The sequence below is a fragment of the Aquarana catesbeiana genome, linkage group LG03 (genome assembly GCF_042186555.1).
Source record: "Aquarana catesbeiana isolate 2022-GZ linkage group LG03, ASM4218655v1, whole genome shotgun sequence".
Taxonomy (NCBI): Eukaryota; Metazoa; Chordata; class Amphibia; order Anura; family Ranidae; genus Aquarana; species Aquarana catesbeiana.
In genome coordinates, this window is record NC_133326.1 from 680,231,522 (window position 1) to 680,255,404 (window position 23,883).

Below are 23,883 nucleotides of genomic sequence, written 5' to 3' on the forward strand. Positions count from 1 at the left end.
AAGGATATGCAAGGTTTAGAGAAATTCCAAACAAAATAAGTAGCTTTATTCTGAATTAATCTAAGATAGTGGGCAGGGATTGGTATCGGAAGAACTCTACAAAAGTTTGGGTAAAAGTGTCATTTTTATTGCACTAATTCTTCCCAACCATGAAAGTGGAAGCTGAGTCCATTGTTTTAATAAGTTTGTTGCCCTTCTTAAGGTTTGAGGATAGTTAGCTGAGAAGAGGTCAGATATGAAGGCTGTAAGATTGATTCCTAAATATGAGATTGATTTCTTAGCCCATGTAAAAGGAAGTGCTAATTTAGCAGGATCGATTTCCATATTAGTAAGAGAAATATTTAAATCCAGGCTTTTCTTGTGATTATTAATGAGACCCGAGAGGGCAGCAAACTTGTCTAGAATAGGTAAATGATTGGGTCCTGAAACTTGTGGGGATGAAAGGAATTACAGAATATCATCTGCAAAAAGAGTTTATGTTGGTGTCCTCCTATTTCTATACCAGTAATTGTTGGATTAGATATAATTAGTTGAGCAAGGGGTTCTATTGATAGGGCAAACAAAAGAGAGGAAAGAGGGCACCCTTGCCGTGTACCTCTTCCTATTTTGAAGGAATCTGATTTGTATCCAGCATATTTTATGTATGCTTGTGGATTATCATATAAAGCACCAATCCATCTCATGAAACCCCACTTCTAAAGGGAATAAGTTAAGTATGACCAGGAAACGGAATCAAAGGCTTTCTTGATATAAAGTGAGAGAAAGCAGGATGGTATGCGGTGTTATGGTAGCAGTATCAAATCCTAAGACCTTTTTTTTTTTTTTTTTAACAGAAGAAAGTTTATTTAAATGTAGCACACTACTCCCTTGGGAGCTGCTGGGTGAGATCATACCTCTCTGTTAACTGTTTCCGTTCTTCCACCCCTGCACAAATTACATCAGCAGACAGTTTACCAACTTTGTACAAAGAACTTTATTCACTTGATTGCAGTATGTTACAGGATTTCTTAGAGAAATAATGAGCTGCCTCTTAGTCTTCTGGTTCCATAGTGTATTCACAGTCCTTCCCTATAATGAACTGACCAATGCCCTCTGAAAGACATAGTGGTATGTGGATGCTGGTAGCCCCAGGCCTCACCTGCCTATCTTAACTCCTGCAGTCCTCCCATGTCAGTTAAGGAAAGTTCTGGATGAATGAGTACTGTTGGGTTGCACTCCCCTGCTCTCTCTCCCACCATCAGTCCATGATTGCCACAGAAAGCCGATCCCAATCTACTCCGTCCTTTTGGCAGCTACTTTCCGCTCTGCATGGTCAGGTACATCCCAGCTTGAGATGCCCAATCCATTTCTCCCGGAGTTACTGGAGGGCTTGATCTTGAACCATCCTGTGCTGAGGTCTCTGAACCCTCAGTCCTTCAGGTTTTGTTCCTGCTATCCAGTGCTGGAGGCTTTTTCACCTCCAGGCCTTCAAGCCTGCTCCTTGCTGGTTACATTTCTGCAGCTTCTCTGGATCCAACTCCTCCCATCTCCTCCCAGAAGCATGTGAACCCCAGTTTATATGCGAGTCCTGCCCCTGCCAATACAAGTTAATGATTGGTCCAGGGCTCTCCATACAAACTGCCTGCACCCCCTCCCCAGCCCACCTTCCTTCCATAACTTCCCAATAGAAGGTAAGGGAGTATCTTTCAGGGCAGAATGCAGGTGGCCACCCCCTCCTCTATTCTATCAAACCTCCCAACCAAATTAACCGACCAGGCCTGAACCAACAGGGTAAAGCACTGGCAATTTACTTAACACTTACCTATTAGTACCCACCTAAAGGTGGTGGGCGCTACATAAACAACAAATCAGCATTACAGAACAAAGATCAAAAGACATACTACAAATCACACAACATTTTCAGTAATAATCTGTATTTAGTCACCCATCGTGTGTCATTCATTCCAGAAATAGTGGAACAAAACCTAGCAACAGGTCATTGGGTTCACCAACATCATCTTCCAATTTCCCATACCCTTGTATACAGTCAGAAGAAATTGAGGGGTGTATCAGCAGTGGGGGCGGGGGGTAGAAAAGAAGGGGTTGAAACCAACAATGAGTAGCCACATCGAACCAGTATATTAGGTTAGCTGTAGTCGTATCAACCACATGCATCTATCCACCCGGACCAGACCTTGTTGAATTTTCCTGGGCATTGCCTGCTTTCGTATGCGAGTCTGTAGAAGGGCAGAACTGAATTAACCAAAAGTTGCCAGGAGTCAAGCATAGGCTGCTCTGCCGACTTCCATCTCAAGAGTATTTCCCTTCTAGCGTAAAACAAAGAGAATGCTATACATAATTTAGTATATCTGTCTCCCTCTACCTCTTCAAAGTGGCTTAATAGTAAAGTCAAGGGGTCTAATTGAATCCTTGTGCCACATATGTCACCTATGGTGGAGGCTACTGCCTCCCAATAGGGTCGAAGCAAGGGGCAGGACCAGACCATACGCCAGAATGAGCCCAGCTCCTGCCTGCACCTGGGCACATCGGATCCCGCTGGGGGTACATTCAGGCCAGTCTATGCAGAGTGTAGTAAGCCCTGTTTAAGAACTTAAGCTGAATAAACCTGTCTTTTGCAGCTATCATAGAGGTAATAAAGATAGAGACACATTCCTCCCACTCCTCGTCACCCAGAGTCGGTATGTCTGACCTCCATTTGTCCAAAGTCCGGGTCAGTTTAGAGTCGTAGGCTACCGTCATGTAAAGGTACAGAGAGGAAAGAGGTTTTCCAATCACCCCAGAGGTCAAAAGACGCTCGACAGAGTCTGACTCCAGAGTTATCATGTCAGGAAATTGGGCCCCGTGAGCATGTCTCAGCTGCCAGTAGCGAAACTCTAAGGAACCAGATATGGAGTATAGGCCTCTTAACTCCTGAAATGTTATAAGTTTACCATCTTTCATTATGTGTTTCCACGTGGTGATCCCCCTCTTAGCCCATACTGCCGGATCTGGGATATTATTAAAAAATGGGGTAACATCAGATTGCCCCCAGAGTGGAATATGAGGGGACACAGGGAGGGTTTCCTATAGGCTACTCTAACATCTTGCCAGGCCCTTATCGTGTTCTTCATAGGGGTTGTCACTGAGCGACTGGCCCCCCAAAACACCAGATTGCTCAAGGCTGCATAGGAGCCCAAAGTGGCCGCCTCTAGTGTGATTGCTGGGTTCTGTCTGGGCTGAGAAAACCACCAACGCACCGTGACAAGGACCGCCGCCCAGTAATATATCTGGAAATTTGGAAGCGCCAGGCCTCCTCTCGATAGGGGAAGGTACAGTATTTTCCTTGCCACCCTGGGGGGCTTTCCAGCCCAGACAAAGGAGACTAACAGCCCCTCCAGCCTCCTGAAGAAGCTCTTGGGAATATGTGATGGAGTATTCCTAAAAAAGTACAAAAATTTGGGTAAGTAAACCATCTTAAGCAGGTTCACCCTGCCCACAGGTGTCAATGGGAGAGAGCGCCAGGCTACACATTTGGTAGTGATTTGTGACATAAGAGGTTGTATATTTTTCCCCATATAGTCTCCTATATCGCTGCTTATACCCAGATAGGTTAACTCATCTACCCACTTAAGCTGGGTTTGAGTGTCAGGTCGGGGAGGCGACGGGTGTAATGGAAACAGCACTGACTTATCCCAGTTGATATGTATGCCTGAATAGCCGCTAAAGTGATCAAATAGGTGCAATGCAGTTTTAAGAGATGCTGAGGCGTCTGCCAAGTAGAGCAGGGCGTTATCTGCGTATAGGGACAGTTTTTCTTCAATTGGTCCTACCAGTATACCCCGTACTTCCCTGTCAGCTCTAATGAGGATAGCGAGGGGTTCTAATGCCAGCACAAACAATCCCGGAGATAGGGGACACCCTTGCTGCGTCCCTCAACCGTTCATGCGGACCCTGGCTTGGGGGTTGGCATATAACATTCGACAAAGAAAGGACACAAAAAAGAGGAAAAAAGTGCTGCTCACCCCTGATGATAGGAACAAAAAAGAAGGAATTTTTTTTTCCCCAGGGCGGGGTTTTTAGGCAGCAAAATACAAATATTGAATCAATGTTGTATAAAAAATAAAAATATTTTATTGTACAAAAAATCGCATAACATGAAGGTTAAAAAATGAGCTCCAGTAAGAAGTGCTTAGAAAGTTTATAGGATCAGACACACATTATACAGACATATTTCCATAGCAACATTAAACAAATATTGTCGACATCAGAAAATAAAAGCTGACGAGTTTCAACCCATATATCGAGGGTCTTCTTCAGAGGTCAGTCTGTTAGAGAATATATGATAAAGGTACACATGTAAAAACTTACATGTACAGTGCATGCATGTGATATAATTACCCAACAATGTGTGTCCAGCAACAAGAGGCCTCCTAAATGGAAATCCTTTTAAAAAATGCCTATTCTCTCTCCCCAAGGGGTCTCAGAACACCTCCACTGACACGGCCACCAACACCGGAGCAGTAGTCCAACGATGTGGCTTATGAGAAGTCACATTAGAGGTCTCCCCCCATCAGGCCAGATAGTCGGTCGGGGAGCAAGCCACACCTGTAGCGAAAACCCAGAAATATACTTAGAAATACACCCATAATATATATGAGAAAAAATATATTAAAAAGTATTTCTTCAAAGAGGTGGTCAAATAAGGGGCACCAATCTCCATGCATACCATATATGCAGTTTGTGGCCTCAGAGTATTAGATAAATACATATGTGAAAAGGAATAGTAAGTGAATAGGGGAAATTCATTAGAAATAGTTGAAATAACCATTTGATTAAATAATTTAGAGTACTGAGTCAAAGGGTCAGAATAGTATACACCAGCTCATTTAAATAGAGTGATTAAGGTTAGATAAAAAAAGGACTGAGTGAGTAAGTGATTGTGAGTACTCAAAAATGTGAGGGTGAAAGAAGATATGTGCGGTGTATACTAACCCGCACATAATAGAAAACAAGTGAAAACCAAACGTGCAAAAACAAAGAATGTGACTAAAAAAAAGGAGTGCTCACAATAAAGCCAGACATAGAGGTGACAAAATAAAGTGTTTACCTCAAAAAGTGTAAAAGCAAATATGAGGCTGCACCATATCGCCCTATATGATTAGACTGATTTGTGACCTAGCCTGGGATTGGCCGCAAGTTGTGTCAGGCTCAGTGGATAAGCATCCAATCCGAGTCGACAAGTCTGAAATACATATATACAAAAAAGAAGTAGTGTTGTAAGTAGTTATACATAAGTACATAATAAGTATTATTAGCCGATCATAGTTGTATAGGGCTGAGATGGTGCAAAAGCATATTGCTGAAAAGTGTACTTACAGTGCAGGAGCTGCAGAGGTATCTGACCAACCAAAAAGGAAAGCTACAAGTCCAAGGTCTTTCACATGTATATTTACTTACTATGGGTGTGTATTGATTAAGGTGAATCCACCACAGGTGTGCGTCCCCCCCCAGAGCCGATCCAAGAGGCCGTCATGGAGGGCATGGCCGCCATTCAGGCAGCCTCGTGTGCAGATACTTCTGCAGCTCCTGCACTGTAAGTACACTTTTCAGCAATATGCTTTTGCACCATCTCAGCCCTATACAACTATGATCTTAATAATAATTATTATGTACTTATGTATAACTACTTACAAACACTACTTCTTTTTTGTATATATGTATTTCAGACTTGTCGACTTGGATTGGATACTTATCCACTGAGCCTGACACAACTTGCGGCCAATCCCGGGCTAGGTCACAAATCAGTCTAATCATATAGGGCGATATGGTGCAGCCTCATATTGGCTTTTACACTTTTTGAGGTAAACACTTATGCCGCGTACACACGATCGGACTTTCTGGCATACTTGGTCTGGCACACTTTCCGACGGACTTTGTTCGCCAGGTGCGCCAGACTTTAAAACGAACGGACTTGCCCACACACGATCGGGCTTTCCGGCGGGCTAAGTCCGCCCGTCTTTCCGACGGACTTTCGCCGGAGTTACGGCGGACTTTCAGAATGAATGGACTTGCCCACACATGGAAAAGTCCGTTAATTTTGAACGTGACTCAGATGCGACGGGACTAGAAAAGGAAGTCAATCTAAAGTCAGTCCCCCCTAAAATCCATACCAGACCCCAATCCGAGCACGCAGCCCGGCCGGTCAGGAAAGGGGGTGGGGACGAGCGAGCGCCCCCCCCCCTCCTGAACCATACCAGGCTGCATGCCCTCAACATGGAGGGTGGGTGCTTTGGGGGAGGGGACGCCCCCCTAAAACGTCACAGTCCCAGCATGCCCAGGGACTGTGACATCATAAGGGGGCGGGGTCTCCGCCTATATAAGTCCCAACAGAGCCCTCAGAGAGCAGTGCAGCCGGAGCGTCATGTCAACATCTGGAGAAGAGAAGATGGAAGAAGACAAGAAGACGAGAAGACAAGAAGCCCAGAAGTCCGGACCTCTGTTGGCAAAAGAGCGGCCTGAAGACAGCGGAGGAGCCGGCCGAAGAACTGGAACACCGGGAGAAGAGGCCGGAGAGAGTGGAGAAGAACCAACTGGACGCCGGGAGAAGAGGAACCGGAGGGACCCCGAAGCCGGAAGAAGACCCCCGAAGCCAGAGGAAGACCCCCGAATCTGGAGGAAGACCCCCCCGAGCTGTTTAATAAATTATTTTAAAAACCTGTGTAGTGTGTTTTATTATTGACACTTTTTCCCTAGGTGAATGGGTAGGGGTACCATGTACCCTATACTCATTCACATAGGGTGGGGGATCGGGATCTGGGGGCCCTCTTATTATAGGGGGCTCCCGGATTCCGATAAGCCCCCGCCCGCAGACCCCAACAACCAACGGCCAGGGTTGTCGGGAAGAGGCCCTTGTCCTCATCAACATGAGGGCCCTGCAGGGCGCCCCCCCTCCCCCAAAGCACCCACCCCCATGTTGAAGGCATGCAGCCTGGTACGATTCAGGAGGGGGGGCGCTCGCTCATCCTCACCCCCTTTCCTGACCGGCCGGGCTGCGTGCTCGGATCGGGGTCTGGTATGGATTTTAGGGGGGACCCCACGCCGTTTTTTCGGCGTAGGGGCTTCCCTTTAAAATCCATACCAGACCTAATGGCCTGGTATGCCCCGCACTCGCTGCAATAGGAAAATGTGTTTTTCCTATTGCAGCGAGCGCGAAATGCAAACCCTGCCCTTGCGTCGTATCTGATCCGTTGGACCAGCATACAGACGAGCGGGCTTTCCGTCGGACCAGCACACAGACGAGCGTACTTTCTACCAGAAACTGAGTCCGACAGAAAGATTTAAAACATGTTTCAAATCTAGGTCCGGCGGGCTTTTGGGAAAAAGTCCGCCGGAGCCTACACACGGTCGGATTGTCCGGCAGACTCTGGTCCGCTGGACCAAGTATGCCGGAAAGTCCGCTCGTGTGTACGCGGCATTAGGTTTATTTTGTCACCTCTATGTCTGGCTTTATTGTGGGCACTCCTTTTTTTAGTCACATTCTTTGTTTTTGCACGTTTGGTTTTCACTTGTTTTCTATTATGTGCGGGTTAGTATACACCGCACTTATCTTCTTTCACCCTCACATTTTTGAGTACTCACAATCACTTACTCCTTTTTTATCTAACCTTAATCACTCTATTTAAATGAGCTGGTGTATACTATTCTGACCCTTTGAATCAGTACTCTACTTAATTATTTAATCAATTGGTTATTTCAACTATTTCTAATGAATTTCCCCTATTCACTTACTATTCCTTTTCACATATGTATTTATCTAATACTCTGAGGCCGCAAACTGCATATATGGTATGCATGGAGATTGGTGTCCCTTATTTGACCACCTCTTTGAAGAATTACTTTTTAATATATTTTTTCTCATATATATTATGGGTGTATTTCTTAGCATATTTCTGGGTTTTCGCTACAGGTGTGGCTTGCTCCCCGATCGACTATCTGGCCTGACGGGGGGCGACCTCTAGTGTGACTTCTCTTAAGCCACATTGTTGGACTACTGCTCCGGTGTTGGTGGCCGTGTCGGTGGAGGTGTTTTGAGACCCCTTGGGGAGAGAGAATAGGCATTTTTTAAAAGGATCTCCATTTAGGAGGCCTCTTGTTGCTGGACACACATTGTTGGGTAATTATATCACATGCATGCACTGTACATTATTTTCACTGTGCGCAATTAAGTTTTTACATGTGTACCTTTATCATATATTCTCTAACAGACTGACCTCTGAAGAAGACCCTCGATATATGGGTTGAAATGTGTCAGCTTTTATTTTCTGATGTCGACAATATTTGTTTAATGTTGCTATGGAAATATGTCTGTATAATGTGTGTCTGATCCTATAAACTTTCTAAGCACTTCTTACTGGAGCTCATTTTTTAACCTTCATGTTATGCGATTTTTTGTACAATAAAATATTTTTATTTTTTATAAAACATTGATTCAATACTTGTATTTTGCTGCCTAAAAACCCCGCCCTGGGGGAAAAAAATTTCCTTCTTTTTTGGCATATAACATTCATAACCATAACAGAGACTTAGGGCCGAAACCAAATTTGAAGAGTACTTTCCACAAATATCCCCATTCAATTGAATTGAATGCTTTCTCAGTGTCCAAAGAGGCCACCACTCTCGCTGTATCTGGTTGTGCTCTATCAATATGAGAAAATAGTCTCCTAATATTAATGTCTGTGCCTCTACCTGGCATGAATCCCATCTGGTCAGGTTGAATTAGGGCCATTATGACTGTGTTCAGTATTTTGGCCAGTAACTTTGCGTCAACGTTTAGCAAGGAGGTAGGGCGATAGGAACAGCACAGGGAGGGGTCCTTCCCCGGCTTAGGGATCACCACTATGATTTCTTCGCCCATGGACTTGGGGAGATTCTCCGACTCCAGTGACACCCCTAACATGTCTTGAAATCTAATGACGAGGTCCTCTGCATATTGTTTATAGAACTCCACTGGAATGCCATTAGGGCCAGGGGTTTTACCAGTTTGAAGAGTTTTGAGCACCTTAAGAATTTCCTCTACCGTGATAGATCTATCTAGTCCTTCCAATATGTTGCAGGGCTGGGATGTCTATGTCTTCTAAGTAAGATGTCAACTCGTCCTCCCCATAGGTCACTCTAGAGCTGTAAAGTGACCTGTAGTACGAGACAAAGCACCGAATAATCTCTTCAAGGGCATAGAGAAGGTCTCCGTCAGGGCCAAGGATATGTGGCACACTAATCCCCCTAGACTGTTCTTTAGAGAGCCAGGCCAGCAGTCTCCCCAACCTCTCCCCCTGCCTGAAAATGCATTGGGACTGAGCCAATAACTTTTTCTGAGTGAGGGAGGTGCGAAGGCGGGGTCCTTCTTTAGTCAGGAACTGCAGCCGGGCGTACTGCTGGGGATCTCGAGATCTAATATAGAGTGCTTCCTGGGTGGTAGTGTCCACTCCAAAGAGTATCTGAGGGGGCTACCGAAGTATTCAAACTTAGTAACATAGGTGCATGGACCGATATGCCCCTAGGCAGTATCTTTACGTCCAAGACTCTAGGCAGGACAGACCCCCCAGCGAAGACCAGATCAATGCAGAAGAAGGATCTGTGAGACACAGAGTGGCAAGTGAAAGCCTGGGACTGGGGATGCCTCCATCTCCAGATGTCTGTCAGACCATATGTCTCTGCCCAAGCTGCCAGTCCCGAGTATTGAGGTCCCACAGCTGTCAGTCTGTCCACACCCAAGATTAAAATCTGTTCACTGGTTTAATGTTGATAAATGTAAAGTTATGCACTTGGAGACTAAGAATATGCATGCATCATACATAATGGGGGGATCCATAGTGGAGAAGGATCTGGGAGTTTTGGTAGATCATAAGCTCAATAATAACATGCAATGCCAAGCTGCGGTTTCCAAAGCAAGCAAAGTCCTTTCTTGCATTAAGAGGGGTATGGACTAGAGAGAGAGAGATATCATTTTGCCCTTGTACATATCATTAGTAAGACCTCATCTGGAATATGCAGTTCAGTTTTGGGCACCAGACTCAAGCCGTAATGTCTTACATCAACTAGCTAACAGAGTACCAACCACTGTCCACCCACAAAGTGGGGTGACACTACCCCACATAAAGGTGGACCACAACAAAGGGGATGGTGGGTGAGAGAGTAGGTCAAAAGATCCAAAAATAAGGCTGAAGATAATCCAGAGGTGAATCCAGCTGACAGAGTTGATGTAAAAGCTGACTCCACCCAGGGACAGGAGAGGATCTACAGGAAAGAGGTTACCGTCATTGGACAGCTCTTTTCCCGCCAAAGATTTTTCACCAATCCAGCACTCAGCTAACTGAGGATCTGCCCGATGGCTGAGGTAAATCCTGCTAGCAACAGCAAAGCAACTTGTAACCTGAAACACAAAACAGAAAGAACAAGCACAAAGGAGACAGGTACTTAGCAATCATCATAGCTCCGGGGTGACAATCCCATGGGACACTTGAGAATCCCTGAGCACAACAGTGCATAGAGGGCTTCATGGATTGGGTTTCCATGGTCAAGCAGCTGCATCCAAGCCTTACATCATCAAGTACAATGCAAAGCGTCGGATGCAGTGGTGTAAAGCAGTCTAGAGCAGTGGAGACATGTTCTCTGGAGTAGCAAATCATGCTTCTCTGTCTGGAAATCTGATGGACGTGCCTGGGTTTGGCGGATGCCAGGAGAAAGGTACTTGCCTGACTGCATTGTGCCAAGTGTAAAGTTTGGTGGAGGGGGGATTATGGTGTGGGGTTGTTTTTCAGGGGTTGTGCCTGGCCCCTTAGTTCCAGTGAAGGGAACTCTTAAGGCATCAACATACCAAGACATTGTGGACAATTTCATGCTCCCAACTTTGTGGGAACAATTTGGGGATGGCCCCTTCCTGTTCCAACATGACTGCACACCAGTGTACAAAGCTGCTACTGGAGTGAAGCGACAGAAATTTTAGGATTTTGTAGAGGGGTGAATATGGAGCCATCCTAGAACTGTAAGTAGATACCACTGGGGCTAGGAGCCAGGAGCCAGTGGACACATCTCTCTCTCCAGCTGACAAACATCTCTGCCCAGCCATTTCTATATCCCCTAGGGCTCCCTTTATACTTTATAGCGGAAACACACGTTCCTGCTCGCTGTGTTTTTTTTTCTTTTCTTGTTTTTCACACATAGGGTGGCCAATTCACTTGAATGGGCTGCCATATGTGTGACAAACACATCATAGAGGCTCTAGAACCTTTTAAGGCATGCAGCTTTGCCACATGGCAAAACGCAGGTCTGCTAATTGCATTTGGGGTGCCATTAACAATTAATAGCACCACAAGCGCTATGCGCATTTGCAGTGTATTTCCAAAATGCACTGCAAAATGTCCGTTACCTGTGCACTTTGTCACACATTCAGAAAAAGTCAAATGTGAATGCGGTCTAATGCCTTGTATACACTGTTAGTTTTTTTTTTTTCGTTCAACCTCACAGGCTGAATGAAAAGAAACTGACACCTCAGGTCAGAGCCAATGTACTAACAATCCAATGTTAGTACATCAATCTCCCCTGCTGTTCTATTGTGTTCTGACAGGGGGACGCCCCCCCCCCCCCCCGCCAGAACACTTCGGTCAGCGCTTTCAGCCATTAGCCTTTTTTGGTTGTGCCCCCGGCAAGTGTCATGAGGCAGCAGGAGTGCAGCTCTATCGATTCGATATTTCTAGGTGTGGGGGGCCCTGTCAGGTAGGTAGTAAGGGGCCCCATGATTTCTTACATTGGCCCTGCCTGTCAGCCCTGGGGGGGGGGAATTCTCCCCCTCCTTCCTCCTCGCATTACACTGTGTGCAAGTGGCACTTGCAGAGAGACCAGCTGCCCATTCTGTTCCCTCCCCTGCTTTCCTATTGGCAGGGAGAGGGAATCAATGAAGCTTTAAGAGTACTGCAGCAATGCATCTTGGGACATGTAGTCCCCATCAACAAATGGCCCCATAGACTTCTTTGGGGACAGGGCTGCACACCCCAGCATGCTTTTAGGGAAAAAAGGAGTAAGAAACAAAGAGACTGCCTGGGAGTTAGGCAGACACCATGAGGCAAGGGAGGAGACAAGACCCAGGGGAGAGGTGCTGCCTTCCTGGGTCAGTGTGCCATTCCTCCCACGCATCCAAGGCTGGTCAGAGATATCCTGCCTGAAAGGGAGATCCCAGGTGCATTCTCCCCAGGTGCATTCTATACAGACAACATAAAGTGTTCCGGTTGTGAGGTAGCCAATCAGGCTACCTGAAGAGCCTGCCTGTTCCAGAACACTTCGTTTGGGCCTTGGCCACAAGATTGGTGAGCTGGAACTTGCCCATTTTACAAAGATACAAAGACACTGCATTCAGACAATGTTGCCTATTTTTCCCACACCTGTAGGGACAAAGGACACTGGGTAATGTAGTTCCTCCCTCCTCCATGTCACCATATAAATACTGCTTCATTCCATCATGATGCTATCAGAGCCTGAAGAAGGAACACACATGCTCCGAAAGTGCGCCAGCTGGCCCTGTGCCCCACATCCAGTGACGTCACAGCAAGGCAAGCAATAGGGCTGCATCTGGCCTCCGGGCTGCAGTTTGGAGACAACTGCCCTAGGAGGTTCAGTTTGATGGACATAAGCCTTTTTATGGACTTTATTGCAGGGTGACTAAATGACTAGGACTGGTTATGCGGTGGCATGGGGATGGATAATATATGTGCCCAATTCCCTGGCACAGTCCCCTTTAAGGTGCATGTGTCCCTGGCACTGGTCTTGGCCCTCCAACTGTGCAAATGCCAACCCACCAGTTTCACTATGCAGATGCCAACCCATAATGGAGCCACTTGTGCTTTTTCTTCTTGATACCTTCAAGGCGTCTCTCCAAGCTATGTATGCATACAGTATCTTGGTGCTTCTTATTTGAAATCTAATTGCCTGTGCCTCTTTTTCCAAAAGTTTCTGTTCAATTGTTTCTGAACATAAAAAAATGGGGGCATGCTTTTATGGGTATTGCTACAAATGGGGGCATAGTTTTGGGATGGTGGGTCTGTAAAAGTTGGATTGTTCCTAGATATCATTTTGAAAATCTTGTAACTTTAGGGTACATAGCTCTGCAGGAGTTTTGACTTTCATAGAAAGTCAAGTCAAAGCATTATACCATAGGCAAAATACGGATTCACTTTCATATGTGTAGAACTGTTATGCCCCGTACACACGGTCGGACTTTGTTCGGACATTCCAACAACAAAATCCTAGGATTTTTTCCGACGGATGTTGGCTCAAACTTGTCTTGCATACACACGGTCACACAAAGTTGTCGGAAAATCCGATCGTTCTAAACGCGGTGACGTAAAACACGTACGTCGGGACTATAAACGGGGCAGTGGCCAATAGCTTTCATCTCTTTATTTATTCTGAGCATGCGTGGCACTTTGTCCGTCGGATTTGTGTACACACGATCGGAATTTCCGACAACGGATTTTGTTGTCGGAAAATTTTATCTCCTGCTCTCCAACTTTGTGTGTCGGAAAATCCGATGGAAAATGTCCGATGGAGCCCACACACGGTCGGAATTTCCGACAATACGCTCCGATCGGACATTTTCCATCGGAAAATCCGACCGTGTGTACGGGGCATTAGAGCTAAGTGGGTCTGCAAACAATACTGCATGCTCATCCTGTTTTTTTTAATTGGTAAAATGAAGTAGAGGAGACGGGGACTTCCTCCCTAGAAAGCCTTTTGGAAAGCTAAAAAAAAAACCCTAGAGTTCAGCAACACGACAAATCCCCAGTCCAGTTCCTTTTTTTCACTTCTTTTTCAAATCTGCATAGAGAACCTCTGTATCGGGATGCGGTGAACTCTCTGTCTTTTTCAGTGTAGAAGACGATGAGTGGTTGACAGTAGCATATACCAAATGTTCACCCTGTTGGGGTATCTAAATAAAAAAGTATAGGGTAAAATATTTAAAGCCAGGCAATAAATGTATTTTTCTGTGTTTTATTTATTATTATTTATATATTTATCTTTCCCCCACCTCCTTCTTAGTACTAGTGGTACTAAGCTAGACCTTTCCTGTTTTTTCTATGCTCCTCCTAGGGTACTAGCTAGCTCTAACATTACTCTGTATAGAGAAGGGAATAGTTAAAACCCCCTTTCATATTTTTTGTTTTTTCTGCCATATGTATCCCATGGGGAGCATTTCATTCACTTCCTCTTCTGTTCCTTTGGAATAGATCATGCATTTCTAAATGGCGGACCGCAGTGCGGACCCAGACCTAGTGACAGTCCTGTCTGGACCGCGGCTGCCACTTATCAGCTGTGTGAGCTCTCCTGAGTCTCCTGCCCGGCCTCCGCTGTCATCTTCACAGCAGGCGGGGGCAGGAGGTGCTGAAGACCAGGACAAAGAATGGGAGTCTTTTTAAATGAACAAATTAACAAATTGGGTAATCACCCGCTTGTTCACATATTGAGTTGGGTAGCTCCTGTCCTCTATTCTGTTCTGCAGCTTCTCTCGCCCCTGCCTGCTGTAAGGATGACGTCGGTGGCCGGGCAAGAGACTCGGGAAAGCTTTCACAGCTGGCAGTGCATCTACCCTGCCAAAGATAGGACAGTGCAAGGGAGGCTTACAGTGAAAGGAGCATTGCGATGTGGAGGGGCACCACTGTGATGTAAGGGGCACTGTGACATAAAGAGGCACTGTGTTATAAAGGGGCATTGTACCTAAGGGGCACCACTGTCAAGTAAGGGGCACTGTGCTATAAAATGCACTGTAATGAGAAGTGCACCGCAATGTAAAGGAAGACTAGGGACCAGTGGTGGCTGGTCCATAAGGGGCACAGGGGCGTCACCCCCCCCAAAAAAATTTTGCCCAATAGGAAAGCTAATCATGGAATTGTTTATTTTTAAATAAATGATAATATGGCTAACATGTTTTAACATCTTAAAGTTAAAAAATGTTAGACATATTATAATTTACTTACAAATAACTTGTTCTATGTGTGTGCAGGACACTGCGCGGGGCACCGGACTAATAGAAGTCTATTAGGTCCATGAATTTTTCTCAAGCACGTTATTAGAGCCTGAGGCTCTAATTGGCTTGCTTTACATTGTCCACGGGGCGCAGAGTACTGCGCCACGAACCCTCCCACTTTTGATTTTAACTAATCTAAATTTGCCATCTTGTCACTTCCGGTTTCCGGCTTCTTGTCCCAGCCAATCAAGAGGCTGAAGATTAGAAACACGGAAGCCGCCGGGTATCAGGGGAGCCTTGACAGCCCAAGCTGGAGGCTTTGTTTGCAGGTAAGGACCTGGAGGGCTTTGTTTGCGCCCCCAAAATCACCAGCCGCCACTCATAGGGGACACTGATGTAAAGGGGGAACTGTGATGTTAAGAGGGGTTGTGATGTGAAGGGGGGCTGAGGATAGTGATGTAAAGAGGGGGCTGTGGTGTAAAGGGGGCTATGATGTGAAGGTTAGGCTAAAGACACTGATGTACAGGGGGGGCTGTGATGTGTTCTATGCAAACATGAAATTCGGACCTCTGCCAAAAGAACATTTTTCTGACTGAATCTCCACACATTTTTAATCAAGACCCCTGTTTGTCACCAGAACACATTACCCTTATAATTATTTTCCTCTTTTCCTGTTCTGGGGACAGTTCAACTTCTTCCACATTCTGGAAAAAAAAAAAAAAACTTTGGCCACAAGGTACATTCTAAAGTAACTTCAGTCACACAAAAAAAAGTATTGAAATTGGAAGGAATGGTCAGGACAAGTCAAAACTCATTGGAGGAGAGTGGACTGAGTTCCCAGCACAGCTAGATAACTGACCATGCTGTGCTCTCATGCCTAGTGTGGTCAGTTTTTAATAGGAAAAGGGTGGACTGGAAGGGATTTTACACAAAGGAAGCAATACAAACAGAACAAGAGACTTTCTCATACAAGTATCTGGTATAGCAGGCACAGTTCAGGAATATAAAATGTTGGGTTTACATACTCTTTAACCCTGTATGCCTAATGCAGTCTTCCTCAGGGTTCTAGCTAGCTTCAGCATTAACCTGTAAGCCTAATGTAATCTTCCTCAGGCTGTATAGAGTCACTCATCAGCTATAAACTGATAAGACAGCTGAGATCAGTAGTTCTGCAAAAATATTAGAGTTTACAGAAGTATGTTTTATGTGCAGGACAATAAAAATGATATACCGTATTTATCGGCTTATAACACACACTTTTTTCCCCTGAAAATAGGGGGAAAATCATGGGTGCATGTTATACGCCGACAGCGTACCTTGGAGGGGAAGGAGGGGGACGAGTGCCGCCAGAATTCACCGAGCCGTCATCTCCTATCTACTCGGCTCTCACGTCACACGCACACAGTCCCGCCTCCACCACCGGCATTGGACCAGTGTTCTGTCTATCACAGAAGCTGGTCCAATGCCGATGGCGGAGGCGGGACTGTGTATGTGACTGCTGACTGAGAGCCGAGGAAACTGGAGATGACGGCTCTGTGATTTCCTGCGAGAGATGAGAAATTGTGACCTGCATTGATGGGGGAGATGGGCGCAGATCTGGCTGTAGATGGGCACAGATCAGGCTGCAGATGGGCACAGATCAGGCTGCAGATGGAAACAGATCAGGCTGCAGATGGGCGCAGATCAGGCTGCAGATGGGACCAGATCAGGCTGCAGATGGGCACAGATCAGGCTGCAGATGGGACCAGATCAGGCTGCAGATGGGCACAGATCAGGCTGCAGATGGGACCAGATCAGGCTGCAGATGGGACCAGATCAGGCTGCAGATGGGCACAGATCAGGCTGCAGATGGGCACAGATCAGGCTGCAGATGGGACCAGATCAGGCTGCAGATGGGACCAGATCAGGCTGCAGATGGGCACAGATCAGGCTGCAGATGGGACCAGATCAGGCTGCAGATGGGCACAGATCAGGCTGCAGATGGGACCAGATCAGGCTGCAGATGGGACCAGATCAGGCTGCAGATGGGCACAGATCAGGCTGCAGATGGGACCAGATCAGGCTGCAGATGGGACCAGATCAGGCTGCAGATGGGACCAGATCAGGCTGCAGATGGGACCAGATCAGGCTGCAGATGGGCACAGATCAGGCTGCAGATGGGCACAGATCAGGCTGCACTGAAGCTGCATTGATGCTCACTGACCATTATTTTGCTTCAAAGTGGTTTATTTAAAAAAAAAAAATTTTTTTTCCCTGAAACTTCCCTCTTAAATTGTGGTGCGTGTTTTACGCCTGTGTGTGTTATACGCTGATAAATACGGTAATCATATAAAATATACTGATTATTATTATAATTATGATTACTATGATTATATGATTATAATGATTACCAAACCATCTCCTCCATCACTTGCTCAGTGTTGCTATGGAAGGGGTCAGAAGGCTGATAATTTACACTTAGGTCTTGAAATCTAAGATGTTACTCTTCTTCTTTCCAGCAAACTGTATTTTCAATACTAGTCCCCAGTAGTGCACTGACCAGGAATGAGGTTTGGATTTATCATGACTATGGATTTGTGGAAAATTCACTTAGTTCTTAGATCTAGGGTTGCCACTTTTTCTTCAAGCCAAACCCGAACACTTTAGCGGTGCACTGTAATGTTATTTTTTTGGTAAACACTATAGCAGGGGTTTACTGTCCTTCAGACTTTAGGGGGGCCAGACTAGCCATTGGGAGTAGAAAATGTCCCCGATGTCAGTGGGAAAAAATAATGCCCTATTGTTTGTTTCAATGGGAGTAATTGCAGCCCATCATTGGTCTCAGTGGGAGGAGCTGTGCCCCATCATTGGTCCCAGTGGGAGGAATTGTGCCCCATCATTGGTATCAGTTGGAGGAATTGTGCCCCTTCATTGGTATCAGTTGGAGGAATTGTGCCCCTTCATTGGTATCAGTTGGAGGAATTGTGCCCCTTCATTGGTATCAGTTGGAGGAATTGTGCCCCTTCATTGGTATCAGTGGGAGGAATTGTGCCCCTTCATTGGTATCAGTTGGAGGAATTGTGCCCCTTCATTGGTATCAGTTGGAGGAATTGTGCCCCTTCATTGGTATCAGTTGGAGGAATTGTGCCCCTTCATTGGTATCAGTTGGAGGAATTGTGCCCCTTCATTGGTATCAGTGGGAGGAATTGTGCCCCTTCATTGGTATCTGTTGGAGGAATTGTGCCCCTTCATTGGTATCAGTGGGAGGAATTGTGCCCCTTCATTGGTATCTGTTGGAGGAATTGTGCCCCTTCATTGGTATCTGTTGGAGGAATTGTGCCCCATCATTGGTATCTGTTGGAGGAATTGTGCCCCATCATTGGTATCAGTGGGAGGAATTGTGCCCCTTCATTGGTATCAGTTGGAGGAATTGTGCCCCTTCATTGGTATCAGTTGGAGGAATTGTGCCCCTTCATTGGTATCAGTGGGAGGAATTGTGCCCCTTCATTGGTATCTGTTGGAGGAATTGTGCCCCTTCATTGGTATCAGTGGGAGGAATTGTGCCCCTTCATTGGTATCTGTTGGAGGAATTGTGCCCCTTCATTGATGTCAATGGCCCTTTTGCTGTAATTTGGAAGAATTGTACCCCATCATTAGTGTCAGTGGGGGGAATCATGCTCCATTGGTGGTATCAGTGGATGAAATAGTGCCCCAAGGGCTGGATAAAAGCAAGCAAAGGGCTGCAGTTTGGATACTGATACTATAGGATTGTAACAGACCTGGGGCACCTTTGGGCACTCCAAAGACAACAGTATTGCGGCACTCATGGTGCCCCCTCTCCCTCCTGTCAGGCCCTATTCCGAACCACATTCCTGTCTGAATAATGTGTCCGGGTTTCAGGTGGACTGAAACCCTGACAAATGGTTCCAAATCCGGACTGTCTGGGTGAATCCTGGACAGGTGGCAACCCTACTTAGATCCCAGCAAATCTTTGTCCACATTCACCAGGTCGAATTTTTTCAAACCTTAAAGTGGTTGTAAACCTCAGACATAAAATATGAGCAAAGTATATCCATATATAGTGTGTACTAAATCCAGAGCACTTAGGGGTCGATTTACTAAAACTGGAGCACTCAGAATCTGGTGCAGCTGTGCATGGTAGCCTTCAGCTTCTAACTTCAGCTTGTACGATTGAGCTTTGTCAATAAAACCTGGATGCTGATTGGTTTCTATGTAGAGCTGCACCAGATTTTGCACTTTTCAGTAAAAAAACCCTCTAAGTGTCATTTCTTTCATGTCTTGCCTCCTTCCTCTACTATCAGCATGAGTCACTTCTGACAATTTTTTCTGACACCAAGAGAAAAAAGGTGACAGGAGAGGAATCTCCAGCTGATTTACAGACTCAGCTCTGTTCCTGTGTGCTGTGTGAAGGGAGGTGTGTCCTTTCCCTCCAATCAGCTTTCAGAGCTCTCCTCACTGAGCTCTGCAGAGTGTAACCTCAGCTCTCCATCCCTTTTTTTTGACAGCTCAAACAAGCTTTACAAATTCTGGACTTGAAACAGAACGGGGATCTGTCAATGTAAACAGATAGATCCCTATTCTGACAGGGGAGTTCAGAGTGATCGTCTGTTCCTAGTGATCAGGAACAGTGATCTCTCTGTACTCCCAGTCAGTCCCCTCCCCCCACAGTTAGAAACACCTCACAGGGAACACATTTAACCCTTTGATCACTCCCTAGTGTTAACCCCTTCCCTGCCAGTGTCATTTATACAGTAATCAGTGCATTTTTATAGCTCTGATCGCTGTATAAATGTCAATGGTCCCAAAAAAGTGTCAAAAGTGTCCGATGTGTCCGCCGCAATGTCGCAGTCCCGCTAAAAAACGCTGATCACCGCCATAACTAGTAAAAAAAAAATGTATAATAAAAATACCATAAATATATCCCCTATTTTGTAGACACTATAACTTTTGTGCAACCCAATCAATATACGCTTATTGCAATTTTTTTTTTTTACCAAAAATATGTAGCAGAATACATATTGGCCTAAACTGATGAAGATTTTTTTTCGGATATTTATTATAGCAAAAAGTAAAAATATTGTTTTTTTTTTTTTTTCAAAATTGTTGGTCTTTTTTTGTTTATAGCGCAAAAAAAGAAAAACCACAAAGGTGATCAAATACCACTAAAAGAAAGCTCTATTTGTGGGAAAAAAAGGATATAAACTTTGTTTGTGTACAACGTCACATGAACATGAAATTGTCAGTTAAAGCGACGCAGTGCCGTATCACAAAAAAATGGCCTGGTGAGGAAGTGGGTAAATCCTTCCGGGGCTGAAGTGGTTAATGCACTGCAAGGCCTATGAATAATCACCATTAGACTCAACAAGACCAATATGGAGGCTTTTGGATATGCCAGCCCCCTCACTGTAAAAAAATAATAGGGTCACAGCAATTGCAGTGTCAGTGTATTGGAAGCTTTTGTCACCAAAAAAAATAGAGTAATAAAAAACGTAGACTAGCAAACTTAAAGGGACTAGACCAAAAAAAAAAATAAGAACTCCAGCTAACACTACAGGAGATTTCTAATAACATGTTTCCATTGATACAAAAAGTAGCACTTAGAAGTATAGTAGAAATACACATATTTTTTGGCTTTTGTGTGCATTTAAACATTTGACCTACTTTTTTATCTTCTGTCTTCTCTGTAGTTTCAGAAAAAGTGTCCCTAATAAAAAAAGGTAATTAGTGGTAGTTGGATAGATATTCATACATTTATATTGAAGATAGATAGATAGATAGATAGATAGATAGATAGATAGATAGATAGATAGATAGATAGATAGATAGATAGATAGATAGATAGATAGATAGATAGATTATATAATATATTATATATAATAGACATACCCAGAGTTAGGCGGCTTGTTACCTATATGAGAAAACAACAATAATTACAGTTATTTACTATTTAACCACTTCAGCTCTGGAAGGTTTCACCCCCTTCACGACCAGACCATTTTTTTTTTTGCTATGCAGCACTGCGCTACTTTAACTGGTAATTGGTTGATCATGCAACGCTGTACCCAAATTACATTTATATAATTTTTTTTTTAATTATTTAAATTAACTACTTATCTAACGGGCACTTTCACCTCCTTTCCTGCCCAGGCCATTTTTCAGCTTTCAGCGCTGTCGCACTTTGAATGACAATTGCGCGGTCATGCAAGAATGTAACCATGTGAAATTTTTATCATTTTCTTCATACAAATAGAGCTTTCTTTTGGTGGTATTTAATTACTGCTGGAATTTTTATTTTTTTTCCTAAACAAAAAAAAAAGACTGAAAATGTTGAAAAAAAAGTTTCTTAGTTTTTGTCAATAAATTTTGTAAATAAGTAATTTTTCTCCTTCACTGATGTGCGCTGATGAGGCAGCACTGATGAGCACTAATAGGCTGCACTGATGGGCACTAATAGGCTGCACTGATGGGCACTAATGAGGTGGAACTTATGGGCACTGATTAGGTGGCACTGATGAGGAGGCACTAATATTCTGCACTTATGGGCACTGATACGTGGCACTGATGAGCGCTGATAGGCAGCACTGATAGGTGGCCCTGGTGGGCCCTGATAGCCGGCAATGATGGGCACTGATAGGCAGCATGGATAAGCGGCACTGATGGGCGGCACTAATGGCACTGATAGGCATTAATAGGTTGCACTGATGGGCATTACTGATAGACGGCACTGAAACCCAGCACTGACTGGCATCACTAATGAGCACTGATTTCTGGCTGTGGTGGGCACTGATTGTTGGCACTGGTGGGCTATGATTGCTGGCACTGGTTGGCACTGGTTGCTGGCACTGGTTGGCACTGGTTTGCATGGGTTGCTGGCACTGGTGGCGCTCTAATGTAATCAGGGCACTGATCATCAGTGCCCTGATTACATCTCTCACTGTCCCCTGCGAGGAAATGCCGCTGATCGGTTCTGCTCGCCACACACTCTGTCGGTGTGAGGCGAGGAGAGCCGATTACCGGCACTTCCTTGTTTACATGTGACCGGCTGTGATTGGACACAGCCGATCACATGATTAAAGAGCCGCGTCAGCGGGTCTTTACAGAGATCGGGGTTGCGCCCTGTCCTAGCAACACAGTGGGACTGCGATCACCATGCTGCGCGCAGTAGCACCCGTTCGGGTGCACCATCATATGACGTCCACCCAGAACGAGAGCCGCACCATCCCGCCGTCATTTAACGGTGGGCGGGCGGCAAGTGGTTAAAAAAGACCAAAAATTAAAAAAAAAAAAAAAAAAACTATTTTTTTACTTTCTGCGATAAAATATCCAATAAAAATATTTAAAAAAATTGAATTTCTTCAAAAATGTAGAATAAAATGTATTCTGCTACATGTCTTTGGTAAAAAAAAATTTCAATAATAGTATATTGATTGGTTTGTGTGAAAGTTATAGCGTCTACAAATCATGGTTCATATACTGGAATTGTTATTTATTTATTTTTTTATACTTGTAATGGCGGTGATCATTGACTTACAGACATTAACTGACTCTGGCGGGGGGGTACACTAACTGACACTGACATCACCAGTGACAGTAACACAGTGATCAGAGCTAATACTATACACTGTCACTGTACTAATGACACTGGATGGGAAGGGGTTAACATCTCAGGACGATAAAGGGGTTAACTTTGTGTCTAACAAATGTGTAATGTGTGCTGCTTTTTACTAAATATGTTTGTTCCTTCTCCTTGTTTTGCAGAGAGAAGAATCAAAGAGTTCATTCCCTCCATATAGAGCCCTGTGTTTATCAACACAGGGCTCTGGGTTGTGATTGGGCAGTCGGTAAGCGGTTAAAGACTCTGTATAACCAGAACTGAATTTCTTTTAGTTTTTAGAAGAAGGTTTAAGCCCAGTGGCGGCCCATCCAAAGAGAGAGCATGGGGGCCGACCCTCCTATCTATGCGTCCGGCCCCCTAATCTACATGCAGGGAGCCAGACTTTTCAATAGGGTTCTCAATAGGGTTTGGGTTTCAATAGGGTTTTTCTTTTTTTAAGCACATTTTAAGCACATTTTAAGCTTCAAAAAAGGGTGGGCTCAGGGCGCAGGGCACTGAGCCCTGAACCCACCCAGTTGTGTGACAATAGCGAATTAATAGTCGCTATTGTTTCCTGATTCTCCTCCCGGTCAATCAAACAGTTCCTAAGACCCGATTGGCCAGGGAGTCTTAGGACTCCCGGCCAATCGGGTCTCAGTCAGGACCCACTTCCTGTTCAGCCTGGAGGAGAATCAATAACCCCGAAGCGAGGAACTGCAGCCCGGATCCATGTCTGCTTGATCTGCCTCCTTCCTAAGGTAAGGAGGTCTCTGATCGCCGCTGCATTCCCGTCCATCTCCCGCGGGGGAGGGATCGCCTCATTCCCATTCGTCTCTCGAAGGGGGGATCGCCGCATTCCCATCTGTCTCCCACTGGGGGGGGGGGTGGTAATTGGTTTGCTGCCCCCCCAAATATTGAGCACCAGCTTCCACTGTTTAAGCCTCCACCAGGTTACTTTTTGCTGTCTTTTCTTTTAGCTTTGGTTAGAGTAGAAAAAGGTTCAATCCCCCAGCAGGTTAGATTTTGCTGTCTTTGTCCTATTGGGGAAATTTTTCATAGACAAGAATCAGGAAATCTCACAAATGAGGAGAATTCTCCTATCAGACAATTGTCCCTGAAACAGGTATCCCCATTGGAAGGTTTCATCTCAGCTCCTGTTCTGGAGACAATTTTGTAATTTTGTGTTTACCTTCATTTTTTTTCCCTTGGTAACAATGATCATTAATACAAATATAGGGATAAATGTTCCCAGAAGAAACACGGACAGCAAGAAAAAAAATTGACAGAGGATCTAACC

The 23,883-nt window shown here is 45.0% G+C and overlaps 1 protein-coding gene across 1 annotated transcript in view; it reads right to left on the reverse strand.

Moving 5' to 3' along the window:
• Positions 1-9,752: 9,752 nt before the first annotated feature.
• The window catches only part of LOC141133521 (uncharacterized), a 60,229-nt gene continuing 46,098 nt past the window's right edge, over positions 9,753-23,883 (reverse strand). The window contains exons 6-9 of the mRNA XM_073622949.1: positions 20,879-20,900; positions 20,654-20,696; positions 15,640-15,696; positions 9,753-13,957 (exon numbers count right to left, since the gene is read on the reverse strand). Coding sequence (XP_073479050.1) covers positions 13,829-13,957; positions 15,640-15,696; positions 20,654-20,696; positions 20,879-20,900 — 251 coding nt within the window. The 3' untranslated portion in view covers positions 9,753-13,828. The remainder of the gene's footprint in view (positions 13,958-15,639; positions 15,697-20,653; positions 20,697-20,878; positions 20,901-23,883) is intronic.